The 27,401-nt window shown below is 36.5% G+C and overlaps 1 protein-coding gene across 1 annotated transcript; it reads left to right on the plus strand.

The window, feature by feature from the left end:
• Positions 1-76: 76 nt before the first annotated feature.
• On the plus strand, positions 77-26,651 carry LOC135846083 (uncharacterized). The gene is made up of 8 exons (XM_065365082.1): positions 77-276; positions 5,890-6,013; positions 12,440-12,583; positions 12,675-12,875; positions 20,930-21,097; positions 21,181-21,258; positions 21,366-21,506; positions 26,304-26,651. Exons 1-8 carry the CDS (start codon positions 221-223, stop codon positions 26,520-26,522), a joined length of 1,131 nt encoding a protein of 376 aa, XP_065221154.1. The 5' UTR covers positions 77-220; the 3' UTR covers positions 26,523-26,651.
• Positions 26,652-27,401: the final 750 nt, after the last annotated feature.

Genomic DNA, 27,401 nt, shown 5'->3' on the forward strand with positions numbered 1-27,401 from the left:
TTTATTCGTAATTATGCATTTTTATTGACGAATAAAAACTTTTTTCAAACATTGTATAATAAAGCGATAGGTAGATTATATTGCGTAGAAAAATGTAATAGATTAGTTTGGACTTTCGTCTTTGAGCACATACTCGTAGGTCACTGTTCTTTACTTTATTCATACCTACCTAATCGGCAGAAGTTTTACTTTAATCGAGAACATTTCAAGTGTGGTGAAGATGAATTGTTCAAGTGCGTTGAATATTTTCAGAAGGTCTACACGACTTTCTCAAAGGTAAGTGGATATTCTGTATTAAGAGATAAGGTAAGTTACCAGTTGCGGATCCCATACCCATGTTATGGATCTTCGTTTTGTGGTGTTCCTAATAGTGAAAAATGAAAATACGAAATGGTATCTTTTTCTGTGACATCCGTACAGCACAAAAACAAGTTCAACAGAAAGAAGTTCTTTGGGCGCGGAAAAAAAAATAATTATTGATAATTGTGTGAGAAAATGTGGTGAAAAGTTTGGATGTGTACCTAATTTCCAAAAATTTACATAAAATGTGCTATTTTATTCTGAAAAAGTGATTCAATGGGAAGTGAGCAGTGCCCTTTTTAAAAATTTCAATGTTTCATGAGTGGAGAATGTGAATGAACCACTTTATAAGCATTGGTTCAAACATAATCAAATTCATGATTAATTCTCGAACCCAGGCTGCAACTTATCGTTTGATGATGTGCAATGATAATCATTCGCATTTGATTGGAATTTCGTGAATTTATTTTCGATCCGCAAGCGGGCCTAAAATTTTTGATCCGCAAGTATAGTTAGTACTCAATACACATTTTTTTCATGGAATTTTTAGCTACTCTCTCAAATTTCAAATATGTAAAATGCAATAGGTAAGCTTAGCTGCAAAGTGTGAGTAGCTACGAGTAGGTGCCTTTCAACAGTTATAACCGCTATTACGTATAGGTATACTTAGTGCATAAGTGACTCAACCATGTCACAGTGATGAGAAATAATATTTTCGAACCTCTCATTGCTTCAAAATAATAATTGTTTTTCAGTGTGTATGTGTAACTATGCCCCGCTGGTCAATTTGGGATTCATTTCGAATTATTCACGATATCCAGGTTTTTAACGAATTACAATATTCGTTTCGAATTCAATAACGCATAGAGATCATTGGCTAAATAATTCCACTTTAAATATCACACACACGACACATATACATACGACAATATTCGACAATAATAATACATATTTTTCCGAGGCGGATATAGTTGTTTCTTTTCTCGTATTCTTTTCGCGACTAATTAACCTTCCTTCACACACCTACGAATTTTCCTACTATTTGTCCACTTCGTATCACGATCATACGATTTTACCGTTATCGAATCGAATGATATAACGGTACTTTTTTTTTGTGTGGAGTTGGCCGAAATTATTAAATTTTTCCATACGTAACAAGTGTTTTCATATCTCCAAATTACAAAATTTCAGAATAATTTCTAAGCTTGCACTGCCTCTAAATTAAGAAATTTCCCAAATTTCTAGTTGTTTGTTAGGTATAGTTGCATTGTTTTAAAATTCACAAACTTTCAAATCAATTTCCCGAATTTCGCATTGCTACAATTTCATAAAGTTTTCAATAAATTTTCAGAATTCACATAGTAGTCTACAATCCACAAACGTAAAAGTGTTACCCTACTGAACTTTTTTGATTACCAAAAAAATTATCCGGCAAAATGTAGAAGGGACCCGCGAAAACCCAAAACACATAATTTCAATATCTCAAAATTGCACAATAGGGGGCTGGAGCCTCAAAGGGGTGTATTTATGAACGTGGGCGCTACCAAAAAAATGAAACGTAGTCGTGAAGGGTGTCACCGCCAGATACCAAATATGTGTTTTGTTCTGTTGGAAATTAGCACAAACGGATTTTATTGCACTTTGAATGCAGTTTTTATGCATTTTTATGCATTTTTGATGGTTAAATCGTTCTGTAGTCATAAGTATGCGCGGCTACCGAAAAATTTTTGTGAAACTGGTTCGAAAAGATCATTTCCAACCGAACTGAAAAAAAAACGGCTGAAAAATACCTGCACAATTACTAGTAATGGCGCAGAGAAGTGGTTGAGAGGTTACCCCCACCCCAAAATTTAGTTTGACATTTTTTCCCCCGAAGTACTCGTGCGACCTATCAAAATGTATTAAAATCTCGCGTAGAATACGATTATACCATCAATTTTCAATTTCAACCCTTCTGTGCCTCTCTCCCCCGCCCTAAATTGTAGTTTGACAATTTTTTTCATGAATAATCCCATGCGACCTATCAAAATGCATCAAAATTTTGCATAAAATCTGAATATACCATTACTTTTGAATTTTAACCCTTGTGTACCCCCTCCCCCACCGTAAAGACAGTGTACTTTGACAAATTTTTCGTGAATACTCATGTGTGACCAATCAAAATGCACTAAAATTTCGCAGAGAATCCGAATATGTCATTAATTTTCAAATTCTACTTTTTTATGCCCCTCTCCTCATCCAATGTTTTTTTTAAGATGATAAATAAAATGTTAAAATTTTATGACAAAATAAAAATTGTACAACCAAATATTCTTACTATCTAGAAACTAAAACTTACAAGGGAACCTCTTGAGGTGTCACACTCCCATTTTAACGGGACTGCGATTTTTGGAAAGAGCCTAAGTCTAAAACCTCCAAAACCAAATTTTCAGCTGCCCAAGTTCATTTTTCGATTACCACTCTTGGGGTGTCACTCCCAAAATTGGCTCAAATGTTGATAAACTCGTTAAACAGGTTGAGTATAAAACACAACTCGATTTTTAGCTGCACAACTGTATATTCACGCTTTCTGGAGAAAATACAAAATTCTGGAGAAATTTGAAAAATCGCGCTGGAGACTCCAGAATGGCTGGAAATTGTGAAATTTTTGTTTGGGGGGGGGGGGGGTTAGTTACGGACAAAATACAGCGATTCGCGTGAATTTCAAAAATTTCCACACAAACGGGAAACTTTTGATTTTTTTGGATTTTTCAATTTTGAAAAAATCTGGTCAAAAAGCCACTTATGAGGTGTCACTCTCAAAATCGGCTCAAATTTGGATAAACTCGTTAAACAGGTCGAGTGTTATATACAACTCGATTTTTAGCTGCCCAACTTCATATTCACGCCTTCTGGAGAAATTGAAAAATCGCGCTGGAGGCTCCAGAATGGCGGTAAATGGTGAAATTTCGGTTTGGGTAATTAATATTAGTCTTGGGACTTTTTTTGACCACTTTTACTGATCAAGTACGTACACTTTTTAAAAAAAAATCATAAGTCGCCAAAAACAGTCAATTTTGAATTTTCAAAAATTCGCCAAAAATCGAAAAATAAACTTGGGCAGCTGAAAATTTGGTTTTGGGGTTTTAGACTATGCTCTTTCCAAAAATCCCGGTCCCGTTCAAATCGGAGTGTGACACCTCAAGAGGTTCCCTTGTTAGTCGAAATCACTGTCTGTGTAATCGTCTGAATCGCTCATGGATTCTGTGTTTAAACATGACGTGCAATTACATAGAATACATTTGTTGTCATTTTTTTTTACAAGAACAGCGATAGTTTCAGGTTGAAGTAAGAATTGAAAAAGAAATACCTACAATTGATGGGATGTTTGGATTCTACGCAAAATTTTAGTGTATTTTGATGGGTCGCACGTGAGTATTCGCAAAAAAGTTGTCAAAGTACACTTTACGGTGGGGGAGGGGGTACACAAGGGTTAAAATTCAAAAGTAATGGTATATTCAGATTTTATGCAAAATTTTGATGCATTTTGATAGGTCGCATGGGATTATTCATGAAAAAAATTGTCGAACTACAATTTAGGGCGGGGGAGAGAGGCACAGAAGGGTTGAAATTGAAAATTGATGGTATAATCGTATTCTACGCGAGATTTTAATACATTTTGATAGGTCGCACGAGTACTTCGGGGGAAAAAATGTCAAACTAAATTTTGGGGTGGGGGTAACCTCTCAACCACTTCTCTGCGCCATTACTAGTAATTGTGCAGGTATTTTTCAGCCGTTTTTTTTTCAGTTCGGTTGGAAATGATCTTTTCGAACCAGTTTCACAAAAATTTTTCGGTAGCCGCGCATACTTATGACTACAGAACGATTTAACCATCAAAAATGCATAAAAATGCATAAAAACTGCATTCAAAGTGCAATAAAATCCGTTTGTGCTAATTTCCAACAGAACAAAACACATATTTGGTATCTGGCGGTGACACCCTTCACGACTACGTTTCATTTTTTTGGTAGCGCCCACGTTCATAAATACACCCCTTTGAGGCTCCAGCCCCCTATTGTGCAATTTTGAGATATTGAAATTATGTGTTTTGGGTTTTCGCGGGTCCCTTCTACATTATGCCGGATAATTTTTTTAGTAAGCAAAAAATTTCAGTAAAATCGATTTCTAACGTACTTTTTGCTCCGTGGATTGTAGACTATAGTCTCTATATAAAAAAATTTTAAATAACTTTTCAGAATTTTGCATTGCTGCTGAGTTATGAAATTTGCAATCAATTTTTAGAATTCACATTGCCTTTAAATGACCAAATTTTGAAAAAAATTTCAGAATTAATATCGTCTTCATATCACAAAATTTGTAATCAATTTTCAAGTTCATATTGTCATCCACAAATTGCAAAACTTCAACTCAATTTTTGGAATTCACATTGGGACATTGCCTTTACCTAATTTTTCAGAATTCTCATCATCATTCATATAACAATATTTCCTATCAGTTTTCAAGTTCACATTATCTTCCTACTAATGACAGAACTTTTAATCAATTTTTGGAATTCTCAGTGTCTCTAAATGACAAAATCTCATACTTACTTACATTTTTTTAGAATTTCCATTGTCTTCAGAATTCGCATTGCCTCTATTAAATTATAGATGAAAAAATGTAAGTAAGTATACATATGCCAAACGCCATCAATCCAATAAACTATTTGCCTTGTCCGCGATTATAATATGATCGGCGACTTGTGTACCTAACGGTACCACAGCAATACCGTCCAGGGGGGTTGGGGGCGTCCATCATAATTTTCCAAATCTGGGAACAGTGCCATTTCACCTATCTTACCTGGGATACCCTTTGTTCTGTTTCCAAAGGTCAGTGCACCTTTCCTTTCTTTGGACATAGAACAATTGCTTCTAGAAAAATTTACTTCGAAAAATCAATGACTTGATCCCTTTTTGAAGTAAAAATCTACAAAAAACGGTTGGATAGTTTAAGAGAACATTCAAGTGTAATGAAATTTCATTTCCAAGACTGAGACCAATAGTGTGCTACACACACTAAAAAGGCTGACACTAAAATGTAAATTTGGACTAATACGTATATAATCTTGAGTTGAAAAAATGAAAAAAAAAATGCCATTAAAATGCATCCTCGATTTGTTAGGGCCTACTGTGTAATGTATATCAGAAATTTTTGATCTGCTATTGGTATTTTTCAGGTCTTGGAATTTCTCCATGTAACTTTTTATCCGCGAAACATTGAAATTTTTCCCAGAGATACGAGTAGGTTGTTATGAAAGCTACGTACCATCTATCAATGTACATACCTACGGGTATAATTTTTAGATTGTGTGAAAAAACCGCAATGGTTATTTTGAGGGTTGGAAAAACAGTCTCCCAGACTCCAGTTTTGAACGAGAACATTTTTTTCCCAATATTTTGTGAAGGGTGGTCCCCTTTACAAGCATAGATGATAAAATTTGAAAAATGTTGAAATTTGCGCCTAACAAAATTTAAAAAAAATTGATTCACAACTGGTACCTATACTCTACCTTATAAGTGCACAAAATCAATGATTCAACGTTTTCAGGAATTTTTTCACCCATCCACAATATAAACATTTAATGGAGCCATTCAGTGCAACGTATCCCCATTTGAAGAAACTTCTTGTGGAAAATGTGGAAGGAGAAGGACCTAAGCGCGTTATTGGTGAAGTTAGTACCTATACTTAATTGATAATCTAATGGTGAAAAGTCAATATCGCACCTTAGGAGTAATAAGGTAACATCTCAAAAAAAAGTGAAATTATACAGGAGAGTGATTTTCTTTTTTTAAAAACTTGATTCATTATTTTCATCAACTTGATATGGATGGTGCAATATGCCTTCACCGCTTAGGTGGTTATTCTAATAATGCATCCTTACGTCAGCGTCATTCCATTTATATCCCATAACATAACCAGGCTTGTTAACCGAAAAAAAATATTTCCGGTTCAGGTTACGGTTAAAAATTTAACAAGAAATTCAAAATTTCAGTTAAAGGTTATGGTTAAGGTTATTCATTTTTTAAAGTTACGGTTAAGGTTCAGGTTACGGTTATTGATGACCATTTTTTTTGGTTAATGGTTAAGGTTAAGGTTACAGTTTTTGGTGGTAATTTTTCCAGTTGAGCTTAAAATTTCGGTTAATGGTTAAAATTACAGTTGAAAATTTGAAAATTTCCAAAAATTCTTTCGGAGTTTGAAATTTTGAAGTTTAAAAAATTGGAAAACTGGTAACATTTAAATTCAAAATTTAATAATTTTTTCAAGAAACAATTCTTTATCATCTCTTATCATTAAAATATCATTTAAGATCGAGCTTTGATAGTATAATGACTAATGAGTATGATGCAGATGCAACTATAGTTTCAAATTTTTTGAACTTTCTATTCACGTTTTTTAATTTTATCTTTTGATCATTTTTTTGATCAAAATTTCAAATCACTACAAATCACATTGAAAAAAAACTCGTATAAAAAAAATGAATTTTAAAATTTTGTAACCGGTTTTTTTCTAAAAATTTTTCAGTCAAGGTTATGGTTACGGTTCATTTTGATCTCAAAAAACGCTTACGGTTATGGTTATGGTTGATGATATTTTAAAAAAAAGGTTTTTTGGTTACGGTTAACTTTTTTTTGGTTAATTTACCAGTTAAGTTTGCGGTGACGGTTAATGGTTGAAAACCGGTTAACAAGCCTGAACATAAGTGTGCGTAGCCTCTTTTGTTATGAAAGTACAACCCAATTTCAAAAAAAGCAAAGCAATTTTGAATTTTGAAAGCAGAGCCCAATTTTGAAAAAAAACACAACAGGAATTTGAAAAATAAAGCACAGCGCGGTTTCGGAAAAAGCACAATGCGATTTTGAAAAAACGCAATTTGGATTTCAAAAGCAGAACACGATTTCGATTTTGAAAGCACAACACAATTTCAAAAAAAGCACAACTTTGAAAAAAGCACAACGTGATTTGTAAAAAAAAGCACACACAATGCAATTTCAAAAATCAAAGCAATTTTGAAAATAAAAACGCAATTTTGAAAAAATAAGCACAACACAATTTGAAAAAAGGACAACGTGATTTTAAAAAAAAAGTCAAACGATATTTCCAAAATAAAAACGCGATTTCAAAAAAAAGGACAATGCGATTTTGAAAAAAAGCACACAACGCAAATTTGAAAATAAAACATGATTTTGAAAAAAAGCACAACGCGATTTCAAAAAAAACGCACATCGCGAATTTGAAAGAAAAGCACAACGCACATTTATTTTGCAGGAAAAAAACACAATGCAAATTTGAAAAAAAGCACCAGGTACAAGATTTTGAAAAAAAGCACAACACAATTTTGAAAAAAAAAGCTCAACAAAATTTCCAAAATTAAAAGCGAATTTGAAAAAAAGCACAATGCCATTTTAAAAAAAAAGCACAACGCGAATTTGAAAAAAAGCACAACTTGATTTTGGAAAAAAACACACATCGCAAATTCGAAAATAGAATGTGATTTTAAAAAAAAGCACACCACAATTTTGAGAAAAAAGCACAACACAATTTTGAAAGAAAGGCACAATGAGAATTTGAAAGAAAAGCACAACTTGAATTTAAAAACTAAGCACACAACGCAAATCCAAAAATAAAACATGATTTTAAAAAAAAATACAACGCAAATTTGCAAAAAAAGCACAACTCAAATTTGAAAAAAAGCACTTCGAGATTCTGAAAAAAAGCACAACACGATTTTGAAAAGAAAGCACAACGTGATTTTTAAAAAAAGCACACAACGCAAATTCGAAAATTTTCATTTTATTTTTATTTTATTTTATTTTATAATTTAGGTCTCTCCAACAGCTGAAAGCCAATTACAGGAGAGACCGCTTATAGCTGGGGGGGGGGGGGTGGTAAAAAAACAAATTTCTTCTGAAACTGTATGGGAAAAAATGCAATATCGAGGGCCTTAGGGGGGTTCCTCCCAAGGTTTATATTAGATTAATTTATATTTACGTGGGACGGGATGCAACGATTGCAGATGCCTTCAATGGGGAAATGCTCGTAATATTATTCGAAGATCAATGGACGTTCAAATTGAAATATTTGTTTCAATCAAGTATCAAAATACTCGATCTGGAGCATTGGAAATTGGAAATTTAGTTGAATATTTGGGAATATTCAACTAGTAGCACTTTTCTCTGAGGGACTTAGATACGATTGCGTATCTAAGTGGGGGCATCTGTAAGGTCTTTCTATACACCTCAAGTATCAATGGAATTATTACTCTTCGGTGACGTAATAAATATTTGCTCGTCAATATTACCATATGTCAATGAAGATAAAAGTCAATAAATAAAAGAACTCGTGACATGAAATTATACAGGGAATATATTTAATCAAAAAGTAGAAAATTGTAGATTTTCGTTGTTGTCTTGTGGACTTTTTTGTGGGTTTGGGGGTTTTACTTATCCAATAACTTATCCAATAAAGGGCGGAATGGGCATTGCCGTGGTTTGACTTATCCAATAACTTATCCAATAGGGTGTGATTTGGGAAAAAAAGGAAAATAAAAGGCCAAAACGACTATCTTCGGTGCCATATTTCGATGGTAATTCAAGATGGACAGAATAATTACCATTATATCCAAGGGAAATAGGAATTACCACGTATGGCCATGATAATAACAGAGTCTCATGTTCAAATCCATTTCTTGTCGAATTATTTATTGGGACAATAGGGACGATGCACCATCTCTAGCATCTCATATTTACAGGACTTGATTTGGATCCAGTTTCTCTTCATTGGATTAACCTGAGATAGGGTCAAGGGAGGGAAACGGAGGGAACAGGGACTAGGCATACTTCCTGGGACCGCGAGGAGGTTAATCCAGCGAGAAGTAGCACTTGGCATGGCTTCCTCACTTCTACCTGGGACTGCAACGGCTGAACCGAGCAAGTAGAAGTTAACAGGAAGACCAGCTGTTGACGTACCTTTCATATCCGAAGATAATGAAAAGTAGCAGCGTTTTGCTACTTTACATGGGGTTTTATAGTCACCATCGGGTAGGTGAGAGGGAAGGATAAGTGGCGCACGCGTCGTAGACTTCCGGTGGCGCCAAGAATCGCGTCTGGCGCTCGATTCGCGTCGTAATCGAGCGTATTCGGCGATATTCGTAAAATAATCGCTTCTGATTGGTCGCCAATGCGGAAGTGGTGGAAAACTAGGCGCCACCACCGGAAATACGAGCGTATATTCGCGTAACATCGGCGATATTCGATTAATATAGGGTTTTAATTGGTAAATTGGAATTGTAGAGATGGAAAATGCTCGCGGCATGGTCAATCACGTAATAAATGGTCACTAAGCTCCGTCATCTAAGGGGACAGAAAAATAGGTTCCCATTTAAGCGACTGAGAAAAATTCCATCGCCTAAGCGACAGATTATTTTTCTCCCAGTATAGGTGGGAGGTTTTTTCGGGTATAATTTTCTCCCAGCATAAGCGACAGAAAATAAATAATTTTCTCCCACTACATGGTGATTTTGAATAATTGAAAGATTATAGGTTGATGTGTATCTTCGTAAATCATTTCTACAAATTCAGATTCAGATTTTAATCGTGTTTTTTCGAGGATTAAAAAATTCAAAAATGCACTGGAGGCTTTAGAAGTTAAAATGGCTCGAAATCACCCCATAAGTTGATTCGGAGGAAGGAAAATTCTATGTTAGAACTAAATTATGCACTAATTGAGAATCTCTGGTGGTGGGGGGAGGGGGAGGGGTCATTTCAAGTCATATACAGTAGACTCTCAATTATCCGACTCCAGATTATCCGACTTTCGGGTTATCCAGTAAAAATTTATCCGACTTACTTTTCGCATTATCCGACCCACCAAGGTCGGATAATCCAAAAACCCCTAATTTTTGATTTTGGAGTGTAAATAATGGTGCAGTATGCAGCATTTTGTATTCTAACGGTGTTATTTTCCTTGAAATTGATCCAACTTATCTCAAAAAATTATAATTTGAGTCAGTATTTCATTGTCTTTTATGTACAAAAGTACATTATTTTTGTTTATTCGTCATTTTTTTGATTTTTTGTTCCTGCTTTGAGCCAAAACTTGATTTTCTGAATAAAAAATTGTCTTCTCAAGCTTATGCACTTAATTTCTATACTAAAAACACCCATTTCGGATTATCCGACTTTTTTGTGTATCCGACTCACCTTACCCCCCCCCCCCCGATTAGGTCGGATAATCGGGAGTCTACTGTAGTGACAAAAGGCATAGACTTCAAAGTTCAAATGAATAACAAATTTGTAAAAATCAAAACGAATCGCGAAATATCTTGAAACTTGCTCTTTTTGTCTAGGTACTTTAAAAGCGAGATAAAATCTCCAATGAAGTGAAAAACCCGATTGAAAACGGCTTTTTACTACTCAATAGGCATAATGCGACCAATAACCATCAGAAAAATCAAAAATGTATTTTTTTTAAATTTTGATTTTTTTGAAAATTTCAAAATTTTGAACCCTGGTTGCAAAGTGCTGGGTGAAGTCTGGGGCCCCAAATTTTTCCTACAGTCTTTTGAGATCCCACCACAACTTTTTAGCACCCCCTCGCCAAATTTCCAAAAAAAAGTCAAAGACGGCCCACCCTAGTACACACCTTCTAGAAAACCTCTCTTCCGAGTAAAGGTCATTGTCGCACACTTAGAAATGTTCAAAGACAGTTTGTTTACAATACTCAACTCTATAAACCTATCCAAATCTGCCTGCGAAGTTTCTGGATATCTTCTATATTTTGAATTTGTTTGTATATCTTTACATCATCTACAAAGAGCAGTATTTCTGAATTTCTTATCACAGATGGGAGGTCATTCACAAACAAGAGAAAGAAAAGGGGACCCAAATTTGAACCTTGGCTTGGGTGACACCGGATGGACAGGGGTATATCCGGGATTGATTTATATGGAAACGGCACCAACATTATGAAAATATCGAAACATTTAAAATGGTAGTGGGGACAGAGGCACCGGAGGGGTGTGGATGAGGGTAGCGTGAAATTTGACTTCATAATCGTGTTCGGGGTGCTTGATTCATACGAGAACGACACCAATATTATTATATAGCTCAACTTTTAATATAATACATAGTAAAAATTGAAGTGGGGGTAGAGGCACTGGAGGGGTGTGGTTGAGGGTAGCATAAAATTGGACGTCATATTCGAGTTCAGGGGGTTCTATTCATGTGGAAACGACACCTCGTTCACCAAAAACAATCATTTACACCAGAATCCATTTTTACCCCCTCTTTGAGTTTTTTCAATTTTTGACCACGACCCACCAACAATTTTTTTTTGAAAAAAATACATGTTTTTTATGTGTCAAAAACACACTTGTACCGAATCATGGTCATCGCTAAAACAGGCAAACAAAGCTAAAAAAAACACCATTTTGAGGGGAAAATATGGGGGGAGAGGGGTGAAAATTTTTGTGGAGATATCTCTTATGGGTGTTTACAACATACCAAAAAATTTAAAAAATCGGTTCACATGGGGCTGAGAAAAAAATTTCTATTGTAATTTCAGAAAAAGGAGGGTTTCTCAAAAACGGGGTGGGGGGTCTGGGGGTCTGAAACTTTCGTGACGGAAGCTGCTCAAGAGTAACCCAATTTGCTCAAAAAAGGTGGGGTTTTTTGAGATGTACCCTTATACATAACTCCAAACAACTTGCAATGTTGTTAGGATTTGGAGTTAGGCCATTTGCGTTTTTACAAGATCTAGATAGGGTACCCAACTCAAAGTGTTATTTTTGGTTGCAGGGGGGCCATACAGACCCTAAAAATGTACAAATCATCTTTTTTTTAGATGTACATACCTAATCTTATTACTCCCAAGGTGCGATATGGTCAGCACTACTTATGTCTCATTCACTCATTCAGCATCACATGTGGGCGGGGGATGGGCGTTTATATAATTGATTGTGCTTCGTTTGCACATGCTCCCCTAATGAAGTTGAATTGATTGGGGCTGGAGACACAGTATTATGTAAAATTGTCAAGTCAGTATGAAGGGTCCAAAATTATCTATTATGAAAATTTAACGGGAAGTCATATTTTAGATGCTGGATTACATAATGGATTCCGGTCGGTTTTTACGGGCTGCAATAACTCTCAAAGTTCACGAGGTGATGAAGTTACCGCATCCTGAACCTGAACCCAAAACGATGCACACTGCTCATGCTATGGCGTGGATTTCTGAACTGGTATTGCGCACATTTTCTGAAACAAAAAAGCAGTGAGCATAAAACTGTTTGAAAACGCTGATTGTGTGAATTGAGATGGTGTATATTTCAGGTACAGATACCAGCTATTATCGAGGATGACATAGCGGATAATTCTTCATTGAGAAGAGGTAAAGCGCCCTATCATGTGGGCAGATCTCTGGTACACTGCTTGGTAGTAAGCCGATGGTTAACTGCATCACCCCATTTGTTACTGAATGATTGGATGGGGGAATATCCATTCTTCAAATCGGCTTCAAAAGTATTAACTGAAGTAAGTACAATACTATAGATACCATAAATTTTGTATTGTACAGGAGTAAAATATCTTACATGACACCTCTGCTCCAACAACTATTGATATAGGAATGCTACCGCTTAAACAGGCCCGTTTCTGGAAGTTACATCCAGTGATGGCACTGATGGCAGCGTTCGCAAAAATGTTGAACGTGTTCGCGTTCACGTTTATTTAAAATGAACGCGTTCACGTTCGCGTTTATTTAAAACGAACGTCTTCGCGAACGCGAACGTGAACGCAATTTTCAAAAATTCAAAATCAAAACAAATGTGTTTTTTAAACTTTTCTTTTATACCAGACCGGTTTTTTTAATTCTTCAGGCAAATGGCAATTTATGTTGTTTTAAAATGTAAACATCGCGTATTTGCGTATCACCTTTATGTTGCAAATTTGATTTTTCAAGCTTCAAAATTTGCGTTCAATCAAAACGAACGCCGTTCGCGTTCTTTTGAAAAGAACGCATTCCGTTCGCGTTCACTGTTTACATCGACTATCCGAAACCCTAAGCGTTGACGTTCTGAGGCCCGTTAGCGGATCTGGGAACGTTTTTCAATTAAAACTGTATTTTTATGATGAACGCACCTTATCGTCATCGTTGGGGTTCCTTGTCCTTTACAGGACATTGGAAATCGCATTTTTGTGGTACCCTAACAGGGGTGAGGCGAACGCCTATATATTGCCAATTTGCCACTGCGATTATTCTAGGGAATCGATGTTATTTTGAGCTTTCATGTAGTAGTGTCCCGTTGCTTTCTACGCTATCTACAAAGTAGCTCATACATCACTAGCCGGGTTTTTACAACCCTGAGTTCCGTAATCACCGCTACCTATAGTTGCTCAACCAATTACAGCTTTTTGATACCGGCAACAGATTGCGTGCATTTCTGTTGCCTCTGCTGTTCTGGTGCTCGGAGCTTAACGTGTAATAGATGTTAAATGCACTACAATGTATACATTACACATTAACGCCTGCGTCTCTAGCGGGATTTGAACCCACAACCTCTTGTTCAGAAACCTGTGGCTCAGCCCACTACGCCACTGAGCATACCTTATCGTACCTACAGTATATACAGCTTATCTTACTTCACCCCACACAGAAAGAAACTTCATACTCGCGCCATTCCTCTACACATAGGGTTAAAAACTTCTTTTTTTTTCTTGGCTATATGTAAAGCTCTTTAATACTATAGTCTGTCTCATTTAACTTGACCTCTCAAAAATTTCCTACGTTGTCAAAATGTGCAATGTTTTGATGTTTACAACTGCATAATTTCGTTACATAATACAACAAAGTCAAGCATTGCCCATGAAAAATAATATTTACTGGCTTCCAAAAATGAAAATACTGTAAATGTAATGTTATCAGTACCTATTTTCACAATTAAAATTACATTTTTCATGTTATTTTCCATTATTATTATTAAAGATCGTGCTTATTACTTCAAATTATCTTCAAATAAGTAATGTTTCAAAGTTTCAATTCATTTTCATTAAAAAAAAAAAAATCAGCATGTTCATTTTGCTTTACTTTGCCGTATTTGCCACGTAAGGTGGGGTTGACTTTACTATTTGTTTTCTTTTGAAATTATTTGTGGCAACTGTGCGTTGTATTTACACAATGCGATAGAGTAGTGTGTAAGTATTGGTAATGGTCAAGTTAAATGAGACAGACTATAGTATGGAAATAGTTATGCTCTTAAGATAGTCAATAGTATATTACACATCAAGGGAGGTAAAATTCGGCTCGGGCGTTACACATGTGCTTTGAGGCATTCTTTATTAGCTCCCATGGTGTGTACGCGATTTTACATGACTGGGGCAGAGGAAAGTGGAGTTTATCGCCCGCGCAGCGGGTGGTAAAGAGCCACTTACCCCCCCCCCTGTTATGTAAAGCATTTTACGTATGTTTCACGTACTGCGCATGGCAGGTTGGTGGCGTCACGCGGTAGGGCAACCAATGGGGTGCAACGTTGTACAATGTGAACAGATTTGATGAGTGCACAGTACAAAAAACTTACATAAAATTCGTTGACTATCTTAAGAGCATAATCTATTTCCATACTTGTATTAAAGACCTTTAGCTATATGGTATAAAATGGTAACACTACATCCCAGTTGAAGACCGCGGCACGCTAAACATAAAAGGGATCAACTAAGATCAAACATTGAACTTTGAATACTCGAAAACGCTGATAGCAAGAGATTCGGGGAAAGAATCATTGTGAAGAGGATGAAATTTCGCACATTTTCGTGTATTAAAAATGTACCTATGTGTTCGATGAAAATTTTGAGTAATTGCAGGTTAGGCTTCAAAGACGTTGAATGTGAAATAAGTAATTTGTACCCACAGACATCAATTTATTTTTCTTCTTTTTTGATATTTTTCAACATAGGGAGGGATAAACAATTAAACATCTTTGAATATTCTTTGACCATCGCTAGCGACGGGTTGATTTGCTAGAAAGTATGCAGCCTTGGCGAACTCCTTTTTCAGGGTGAAACTTCCCGGATGTTGTCCTGTTGGCGCGGACATTAGCTGATCCCTTCTCGTAGAGTTGTTTGATTAGCCAAATGAGATGTTTCGGAGCACCCATCTCCAGCAGAATCCGCCATAATTTCTGCCACTGGACACAATCGAATGCTTTTTTATAATCCACAAAGCACAACACTGCAGGAACGTTGTACTCTCGAGCTTTTTCGATGAGCATTCTGATGTTGAGGATTTGCTCTCTGGTGCCTCTTCCTTTGGTGAATCCGGCCTGTTCTGGTGGGATTTCAGATTGCATGAGTGGATACAATCGATCATAGATGATCTTCAGGAGCACTTTGCTGGCATGTGAGATGAGCGATATGGTGCGATAATTTTCACAGTTCTCTGGTGATCCTTTTTTGTACAACGTGATGTAAGTTGACTGGGTCCAATCGTCTGGCCATTCTCCAGTTTGCCATACGTGATTGCAGATGAGATGGATTCTTTTGGTGACTTCGGTGCTGCCAGTTTTGAAGACTTCAGCTGGGATGTTGTCAGGGCCAGGAGCTTTGTTGTTCTTCAGGTACTCCATGGCTTTGACGACCTCTCGCTTCTGTTCAACATCTACGGAGAGTACATTATCCGGGAAGCGCTGCAGAAGATCATAGAAGACTCGGATGGAGCCGATGAATGGCCCGGAGGTGTCCTGATAGGTGGCCGACGGATCACCAACCTCCGGTATGCTGATGACACCACTTTGGTGGCCTCAAGTATCAAGTTCATGTCAGTGCTGCTCAAGTGCCTGGAGGAAGTCAGCGCAAAATATGGCCTACTCATCAACACGACAAAAACAAAGATGATGGTGATTGACAGACTGGCCAACAACTTGCCAGAGATCCAGGACGTTGGCGGAATCGAAGTCGTCAAGAGATTCTCCTACCTTGGATCTGTTATTGAGAACACAGGCGGATGCGAAGCTGAAATCCGGCACCATTGTCAACTCACTAAAACTGCGATGACTCGTTTGAAGCGAATATGGAGCGATTCGGCGATCAGCAAGAGCCTTAAAATTCGACTCGTCAACGCGCTGGTCTTCTCTGTCTTCCTGTACGCGTCGGAGACTTGGACCATCGACGCGATGGAAATGTGGTGCTGGAAGCGGCTGCTCAGAGTTCCTTGGACAGCCAAGAGAACGAACGCCTCAATACTCCGAGAAATTGGTGTGACCAAACGACTGTCTGCAGTGGTTCTTGGTCGGATACTTAAGTACTTCGGGCGGCTGATGAGAGCGGATGCCAAGCAGGCGATTTTTGTGCAAGGCAGAGTCAAAGGAGCGAGAGCCAGAGGACGATCTTCGACCCGATGGACTGACTCTATTCGCAAAGCGACTGGCTGCAGCTTTGCCGAATGCGTGAGAAGCGCGCAAGATAAGGAGCAATGGCGCACGATTACCCGCAGGATTACGTAATTTTGGAATGGTCACGATACCCCCGCGTGGGGTGATACGATTAAATGATGATAGGTAAGTATATTAAAAGAATCATGAAAAAATGTTGTTCCAGTCGGCGAGCCTCTCCCACTGGACCGATTTTGCTCATTTTTGTTTTACAATGTTCCTTATGACGTGTAGATAAGCCATCAAACATTTAGAATTCAAAAATTTGAACCCAAAAAATTAAAAATGCATCATTTTGGACAATTGTAACTTTAAGCTTTCATTTGACAGCCGAATATTTCTCATTTGCTAGGCATTTTTCTTATTATCAAAATTCAAAATACAACAAAACATCCAGCTTATTCGGACATATAGAATAGGTATGGAGCGCTAGTGTGCATGCTGTTAAGTAGGTAAGGAAAAGGTGAACAACAAACGTCGGCCACTAATCACAAAATTTTTCTAAATTTTCCGTTCCTTCTCCAGGAGGGCAGAGGGGATGGCGCAGGGTTTGTTGTTCACCTTTTCGCACTTTTTCAATTTTGCCACCAGCGCTCAGCCACTCCGCGCGCTACGTCTGAATACTTTGCAGCTATTTCTCCTTCTAACTATTCATTTTGTTTGAAAATTCATGATTTATTTTTTGAAGAAGTGAGGAAATCTGAATAAAATGAAACAAAGGAAAAATATAGCAATTGAGAATAAGAGTATATACTTCTAAGTACATAAATAAATTGAGAAAGTAAGTAAACCAGAAAAAAAAACAGAAAGAATTGAAGAAAATTAATATGCATATTAGTTTTTTTCAATTCTTTCTGTTTTTGAAAACAAAAATAAGAAGTAAGGTAAAAGTTATGAAACAAAGAATGAAAAGTAATGGAAAATAAATGCGTAAGGAATAAAAGAAAAGAAACAAATGAATAAATCGAACAAAATCCAGATTGAAACTGCATCAATCTTGAAAAAATGGAATGAAAACGAAAGAAATCAGATCAAATCAAAACCAAAACCAGGAAACAATTGTAAGAAAAGAAAATGTAAAAACAAAAACATAGTTAACTTTCTATAAACAAACTCAATCGTTGAAAAACAAAAAAATAAATGAAGGAAATTGAAATACTTGAAAATTAAAATAAAAGCCGAGAAAAAATAATGCCCCCCCCCCCCAAAAAAAAAGAAAAAAATGTATTGAAGTGAGAAAAAACAAAATGGTTGAGAAGGAATAAAAATGAATTCATGATGAATAAATGAAAAAATGATGAAAGTAAAAACAATTGGGGAAGAAAATTGAAAGATATCAAAACAAAAAAAAAACTAAAATTGAATGAAAAACTGACATCAAGAAAAAATGCAAAAATAAAACTGAAGACACCAAATTGAAAGTAAAACATAAAAAAAAAGAAAAAATTATAATAATAAATGTGAATTTAGGTAAACAAAGAAAATTGAACGACATCTGAACAAAGAAAAACTGAAATTGAATCAAAAACTGAAAACTAAAAATGGAAACCTTGAGATGAAGGATTTTTTGGAGAAAACCATTGCCAGTTCATCAACAATTTTGAACTTTCAGGGGAAATATTTTCAACTTTTTTGAGAGGGAGGGGTGCGAGCTGGGGTTGGGGCTGCGGAGCAGCCCAGGGGGCGGACACCCTAGTTTGGATTAAAATCCAATTCAGATCCAGATAGGTGAAACTGAAAAGAAAGGAATAGGGACAATTGATTCTGTTGTGGTTTCATTTTTACTTACAATTAGCATTTTATTTCATTTTATGTTATACAACACAATTTGTAAAAAAATAAGTCGAACATTTTATCCGGACCCTCCGGGCATGGTATGAACCAAGTACAGACGACAGTTTTCGGACTTGGTCTGTAACATACATATACATAGATTAATACTTTAGGGACAAATAAAAATACTGCATCTTAAAATTTAAATTGGATACCTAGGTACATAGGTATGTACTCTTTTTGATAGTTTTTGAGAATCGGATGTAAAAAAATCAATATAGGTATTCATTATCAGTAGTTGTCGATGAGGTGAAGGGTGAGGGGAACTACAAAAATAATGCGTTGTACATAATTATATTGTTGGAGTAGATCTCAGATTCCCCGTCCTTAACAGCTAGTTTCATTTTTTCCATAGGCTGGGTGCTTCCTTTAGCACTTTGAAACACTGTCGTCGTCGTCGTCGTCGTGGTTCCATATCCTTTACAGGACATTGGAAATCGCATTTTAGTGGTACCCTAACAGGGTGAGGCGAATGCCTATGCCACAGTGATTATCCTGGGGAATCGATCGATGTTTCTTTGAGCTTTCACATAGTAGTTTTCCGTTGCTTTCTACGCTATCTACAAAGTAGCTCATACATCACTAGCTGGGTTTTTACAACCCAGAGTTCAGTAATCACTGCTACCTATAGGTGCACCATCGACCTTGCAGCTTATTCAGTTCGCTTTATGTTTAAACGCTTGCGTCTCTGGCAGGATTCGAACCCAGGTTTTCTTGTTCAGAAAACCGCGTCTCATCCCACTACGCCACCAAGCGTGATACACTGTATTTTCACCAAATTTTCCATTAATTTGTTGGGTCTGTCGCGTTTTTTGCAAGTAGATATTTTTGTGAATAAATTGTCTGTTTTTGTTGAAAAGTAGGTAAAGTTGGTTTGTTTTGTTATGGAAAGAAAACAACCAAAAAGGTACTGTCAACTGACCTAATTTCGGACACATTTTTGGCGTTTTTCTAAAATGTCTTCAAAGTAAGTAAGAAATTCAATGGAATGTTCATCATTATATTCTCATACCTACTTGTTTGAGTATCAAATTTGTAAGTTTTGAATAATTTTGTTCATTTTTCGCAAATTTGAAAATTTGCTAAATAAGCTTTGCTAAGCACCCAAATTTCTGACATTTTCTGTTTTTTCCAAATATGTAAGAGGGAGGAAATTATGAGATGTAGTAAAATTATTTTCTCTAAAAAACACTATCCCGCAGATGGAAACTTTGTTGAAAATGTTTAAAACCAGGAAAAAAATGAATTTTCAATAAAATTTTCGAATTCCTGAATTAGGTTTTTCTGTAGGCATACTTCGGTATTTATTGATGAATATGTTAGTGACATTGAATATTTCTTATCAATCAAAGAAAATTAATTAAAAAAATAAAATTATGGTTTAAAATGTTTCGTTAATTCATTACTTTGTTGAAATTAAGATTAAAGTAGGCACAGATTATGATAATTTAGGGCAATGTTCATAGTTGACAAAATGTTGAGCCAAGTTATGTAGATGACTTTTTTCTCGTGACTTTAATGTATGACATTTAGAAAAATTGCGTCCGAATTGACCGAAAATTAGCGAAGAGGCCGCTTGACATCAGGGGTTCCCGTAATTTGATCAAAAACCGGCACAAAAGCTGTAACTTTGCAGCACAAAAAACCCAAACCCAACACAAAACCTCAGTTTTTACAAATTTTGGCCCAAAGCCTGACCCTGGCCCTAAACTCAATTGAGATAACAGCCCTGATGAAGTGATCTCAATAGTTGAAGGTTTGGATAGGTTAAGAAGTACAGGGTGCCCAGAAATATCGTGAACCCCTAAAAATGTTTTCTGCTAAATGTTTTGGTTGATCACAGTGAATGATAATAATGATAGCGTATGATTGGTTGTTAGACTGAGTTGATAACATTCCACCAATCATATGCATCTATTTCGCATTGCCAACCAGGGGTGGACTGGCCATAAGAGCTACCGGGGAAATCCCGGTAGGCCCCGGTAAGAAAGTGGGCCCTTTTGGTGAAAAAGGGGCCCCTTTGGTCATAAATTTTTGATAAAATTCAAAATTATGCAACTTTTTTTGGTAATAATTGAGAGTTTGGGGCCCCGTGTCGAAAAGACAACGGAAAATGGGCCCTTCATAAACAAATATGCCTCAATTTCTATCATTTCCCGGTAGGCCAATCCGCCCCTGTTGCCAACCTATATTTTTAATAAAAACTTTCTTAGGGGTTCATTCATGATACATATTTCTGGGCACCCTGAATGTAAGTGATTGGGTAGGTTAGGTAATTACCTACTGGATAAAGTTACAAATCACTTCAAGAATACTGTTTGGTTCTTACAGTGTAGTCTAATTTCAAGCAATTTGCAACTAATTGAATCAGCAGTACATGAATCGGAGCTTATCAATCTTCTCAGAAGTAAAAATATACCGTGGGAATATTATAAACACTACTCTACCTATAATAGTTATTACTGCACCGTACTTCCATTTCGACTTGCAGCTTACGCGGTGAGTCATTTGTACCTATTTTGTAGTTTAAGAAATGTGGCGATATGATTTCACTGCATAGTTAACTCAAGTTCTGATTTTAGGCCAGAAGATCTGAATTACCTTTTAACGATGAGATACACGACATCTTGAAAGATATAGCTCAGCTCTTAAAACTTTATGTTAGTTGACTTGAAGATTTGTCTACTTAGTTGCAACATGGGAATGATATTTTTTCCGAAGCAAACAAGGCTAAAGGAACTTACAGGGTTATTGGTATATTTTTCAGAACGATGGTGTCGCATTGGCTATTGGCGGTGCAGCCCCACCTGGTAAAGATTTGGATGAAGACATAAAAGAGAAGAAATTCACTTTTACATTAACGTACTTGATGAATACTGCGACGGATGAAGATAAAGATTTCATAGTGGTATGTGCAGCTTATTTTATTGCATTGGTTTCGCTATCCCTTATACATAATATGTTTTTGAGGTCTCGTTGAGAAGCTACATATTTCACAAGACTTCTTCATTTTGTGGCCTAAACATTTTTATGTTTCTTGGGAGATAATCTACTACATTATCTCCCGCTCGCTAATCGCTCGGCGGACAAATTAGCGATTCTCTCCCTAAAAAACGTAAAATATTTTATGGAACTGGGGAGATAATGTGATTTTCAACCATTTTGAGTTACTTCCATCGCTTCGCTCGGGAAATAACCCTCAAAATTCGTTGAAGAACACATTATCTCCCTAGTTGCATAATATACTATTCCTGCAAAAATTCAACAAGATCAACAATTTTTCTTCTGAACTGCCGTTTCTCTCCTCTAAATTTAGGTAATTAAAGATCAGAGGTTTGTTCCATTCGTCATTTCTTATAGAGGACTATCCACATTAAAAAAATCAATAAGTACCTACAAATATTATTCAAAAAAATTTCAATCTCTGCAGAAACCTCAGCAATGCAACAAGGAATGACCGAATGACCCTGAAGAAAATGAAATACATACCTGGGTAATTTTTAAAAAGTGGTACATTTTGTGTCCACAGCAAATTTCTCAATGGTTTTAGCATGGTTTTTTTTTGGTCCATACAAGCATCACCTCCCTCACATTTTACATTTGATATTGAACTGTTCAGCTCCCCCCTTTCATTGGTGTACATTCGATTTTATCCCCAAATGTCCTTCGACTTGCCTGTCTCACACCATGTTTTTGAAAATAAATGTTATAACGTGTTAAGAAACCATTTTTTTTTTTTTTTTTTTTTTTTGGAAAAATTGACACATTCTCATCATCATAGAACGCTAAGGTATATTATTGTGCAAATTGCAATCTCAATACGTCCATAGAAAGCTCACATTTCACATTTGAAAACTGTCTCACAGTTTTTGCACCAATTTTAGAGCAATTTTAAATTATTTTTGCTGACTTCCCAATTCAACATTTTTTTTCTGGTGAGTGGCTGCACTGGTTCACTGTTCTCATAGAAATGTTACCCCGCGCCGTTTTTTTAAAAACCTATGTAACAGCTCGTTCTGATCATATGTAATTAGTCTGTGAAGTTTTGATGCGTGGAAAAAAATGTGTCCTCGGCTAGCGTTTTTATTTACCCTGATGAACCCGCCAAAAACGATAATTGAGAAAGGGAAGTTATTCTACATGATAAGTACACAATCATTTATTACGTGTTGAAAATCAAATAATGTCCAGTAAGTAAGGCCAGAAATGAAAAAACATTGAGATTGTCCTTCGGCTTGTCCAGCGAATCATACCCAGTTGATTTCGAAAGTAGATAAAAAGGTGAAAGACATTGAAGATAAGGGCTGCTCGAAGTGTAGTCAGATTGCAAAGGAGCGTGATGAGTTAAAGGGCAGAGTAGAGGTTCTGGAGAGAGATAGCTGGAGTGGTTGGATTGAAATGGAGGGATTGCAGAACTATACGAGGGACGGATAATGTTGTGGTCACAGGAATTCCTGTCTTAGATCAGGAAGATCCCTACCTGATTGCGATCAAGACGGCAGAGCTAGCTGGGATGAAAATTACTGCTCATGATATCGTTGATTGCCAACATCTACCCTCCAGAGCTAAAGATCCGGCCCACCCTCCATCATTCATCGTAGAATGCTCAAAAGCTACAGGAATACAAAACTGACAGCTGATAAATTCGGAGGTGATAAAAACGTCAAGATATACGCAAACGAACATCTCGCACCATTCACATCAAAGTTGTTCAGACAGGCACGTACACTCAAGCCTATGTACGGGATCATGAGATGTGTAAATGGCATTGTATATGTACAGAAGAATAGACAGTCACAGAAAATACGTATTCAGTCTAAGGTGCAGATCGGAAAGCTCAAGATCGCCTATACCTCTCCAAACAGGGAGAATTAGATTTTGACGTCTTCTAAATCTTCCAAATTTTCATTTTCATTATGTGCTGATAGTTTTAATACTCATTTACATTTTCTTATTTTATTTTATTTTATTTTACTATATTTTATCGGTGTTTTGCTATTACTAACATATTAAGTGAATGTTGGGGAAAATATTGTCCTTGAATGCAAGCTCTCTAAGTAGGAATTATGATAAATTGAGGCTGTTTTTAGATGACTGTGTAGAATGCATAAGAGCTGCAGAACACCAACAACTCACTCGTTCCAGCCCTAGGGAAGCGCAAGAGCTTCAGAGTGAGTAGGCGAATACCAGCGCCTAAAAACTGGCAAATTCGGCTAAGGGAGTAAACCCCAACAGAAAATCATGGTGGAAGGCAACGGGAAACCAACACCATTATATTTCCCTAGAATTATATGGACATCAATTTAGCAACGGCCCTAAGTCTCCGTCAGGCTGATCCTCATCCGCCAAGGCAGCCGGATAGGGTGCTAAGAATACGCGGAGTTAAAACAAGGCGGAACAACATCAACGTCGCAACCTGGAATGTACGAACTTTGTATAAAATTGGACAACTTGCTAGTGTAATTAAAGAAGCCAGGAGATTGCAAATCGACGTATTAGGAGTAAGTGAGACCCGATGGACTGGAAATGGTAGATACCGGGTAGATGAAAATTATGAAATGATCTTCGCTGGGAAAGACACACACGAACAAGGTGTGGGTATATTAATACATACCAGAATCAGCGATAAAATCAGTGCCATAATTCCAAAATCAGAGAGGATACTACTCGTGAGATTGGAGGTCAAGCCAAAACCAATGGTGATAATTCAAGTCTAAAGAAATTAAATCACGGATTGGAATGGCAAAGACCGCTTTCAACAACCTTGCCAATGTGCTGGGAAATCGAACGATGAGTATTGATCTGAGGAAGAGAATTATGCGATGCTACGTATGGACCGTTCTGAAGTATTCCTGCGAAACATGGACCATGAGTGCAGAATGCGAGAAGAAAGTATCCGCTTTTGAGATGTGGTGCTATCGAAGGCTACTACGGATCTCATGGAAGGACTTCATTACCAACAAGGAAGTACTAGCAAGAATAGGAGAGGAGCGGAAAGTCGTAGTTGAAGACATCAAAAACAGAAAGCTAAAGTATTTAGCTCATAAAATACGAGAAAACGGTATTTTCATGCTAGCGGTACAAGGGAAAATCCAAGGAAGATTGACGAGAGGGAGGAAACGATCGGAACTGTTAACAACAAACTCACCGGCCAACTCCCCCTGCAAGACCCTGAAAGAAACAATTAGATACGCTTAAAATTAAGTCGATTGAGGATGATCTTACCATTTTTGGTGTGTCAAAAATCCAATTTGTAAGTGATATGGCTCAGGCAATTGGTTCTTCATCCGAATTGGCAATTATAACAGGAGATATGAATATTGATGTTAGTACCGATACTGCAGAAAATTCTTTGTATTTGAATATGTTGGCCTCTGAGAGATTCATGTGTCATGTTAGGGAGCCCACAAGAGTCACAGCTGACACTAGCACCTGCATTGACCATATTGTATTTTCTAGGGGATTGGATTGTAATGAAGGGGTAGGCTTACTTGCAAAATTATGAAGACAGATGTGTCAGACCATTATTCTCTTGAGATTGAACTTGCTCATACTCAGCCCCCAGACAGCAAAGTGTCATCAGAGTTATGTAATCTTGAGATTACAGATTGGAAAGCACTGACACTCAAAATGAGACATGTTACTAGGGGAGACGTTTTTAGGGCTACGGATGTGGATGAGGCGTGTGATTTGTTTCTGGATGAGCTCAAGTCGAGAATGGCATCCTGCACCAAGTCAGTTACTTATAAAAAAAAAAAAAAAAAACATTTAAAAAAAGAAGACCACATACTTCTGCTTATTTGGCCTACTTATCCGAGGAAAAATCAAAGTTATATAAAAAAAATCCCACAAATTTAGAAATTACTCACAATCAGGAGTATTTGGTCTACCATTCTGGAGTTTTGGAAAAATGTAAAAATGACCCAAGGAAGTACTGGCAACATATGTATAGATTTGATCAGGGGGAAGCAGAAAGATAAACTGACTAAAATTAGAATAAATCAGGAGGAGGTTATGGTTGAGGGAAATGAAATTTAAAAAAAGGGGGTTTTGAAAAAGAACACGCTAAGAAGACTTGTCATGTCATCATCCAAAAAAAAAAACTTCCAAAAAATCTTTACAATTAGACAACTAGGTATTGAAAAAAATGATCCAAAAAAAAAATGACCCAAAACAAAAAATTACTGATATCTACTTTGCAGGGAGTTGGAGAATGATTAGTTGGTACATACTTACCTAAACTATGTAAGTACCTATTTCAGATTAGGCTGGCTGCCATATAAGCAACTGAATAGTTTATATCATTTTACAATATGAATATTGCATCGAATTTTCATTGCAAAATGAACAAAAATTTCCCAACTTCCGCCCATTTCTTCAGACAAATAGATATATTTCCATTTCCAACATTCATGAAGTATCCATGATCAAAGATTAGTCATCATTAGAAAGTGAACGTAAGTTGGGAAATTTTTGTTCATTTTGCAATGAAAATTCGATGCAATAATACCTATCAAATTTGGCCTTTTTTTTTTTTTTGAGAATTACCCACCTATTCAATACAGTTCCTATACATTCAAGGATGGAAACTGAAATTCTAAGACTTCATGAGTTAAGACCTCAAAAATATAAAAACTGTATCCTGATCATACACATATATGTCTATCAGTGCAAAGGGAAACTTACAGAATTTTTTCATTTTCAGAATAACTATGGTGATGTTGAGACAACGCGCAAACTGATGGAAAAATATAAGATTGCAGAAGGATTTGAGCAGTACAGAAATGACTTATCAAAATCAATCAATACAAAAATTGAACGCGTCTCAAACGAACATAAACTTCAAGATGGCTTAATAGCGGTTCACGATACTGTAAACCAATTTCTTTCAAGGAAGGTGTCAAAAATTAAAGTGGATTTCTGAGTAAACGAATCATTAAATTTTAGTCAAGTTGCAATAACAATAGTACCTAGTGCATTTACCCAAAGATGAATAACTGACGTACCTTTGTTAGGGGTGAAAAAAAATCGCTAATATATTACTTACTGCACATTTGGGTATTTTTTTTGCCATAAGTTGATATGAAATAGGTATAATGATAACTCGACAAATCAGAGTGCTTGCAACAAATCTCAATCATTAAAAAACATAGGGTAAATGATCCAGGCGAATACCGTTCATGAGGATTATTTTTCCAAAATGAATAAATGAGACTCCTCTGTATAAGTAGGTGTTACAGGTGATCGAGTGAAATAAAATATACCTACCTACGTGTTTATTCGGACCATCACGTTCCCCAGAGCGCGCAAGCGTCGATTTTTGGCGGTGGAAAAAGTCTGGAGAACATCTAAAAAACATACAATTGAGTGGAGCGCTACTCGTATATTACACTCGACCTGTTTAACGAGTTTATTCACATTTGAGCCGATTTTGAGAATGACACCTCAAAAGTGGCTTTTTCACCAGCTTTTTTCAATATTAAAAAATCCAAAAAAACAAAAGATCACCGTTTGTGAGGATATTTTTGAAATTTGCGCAAAAAATCGCAGTATTTTGTCATGAAATAACCCCACGAGGGCGAATTTCGCCATTTCCAGCCTTTCTGGGGCCTCCCTTCAATTTTTGGACATTTTTATTATGAAAAAATCTGGTCAAAAAACCACATCTCGAGGTGTCCCCTCCAGAATCGTCTCAAATGTGGATGAACTCGTTAAACAGGTCGAGTGTAATATACTACTCGATTTTTAACTGCCCAACTTCATATTCACGCCTTCTGGAGCAAATTCAAAATTCTGGAGAAAC

Source organism: Planococcus citri, chromosome 4 (genome assembly GCF_950023065.1).
Source record: "Planococcus citri chromosome 4, ihPlaCitr1.1, whole genome shotgun sequence".
Taxonomy (NCBI): domain Eukaryota; kingdom Metazoa; phylum Arthropoda; class Insecta; order Hemiptera; family Pseudococcidae; genus Planococcus; species Planococcus citri.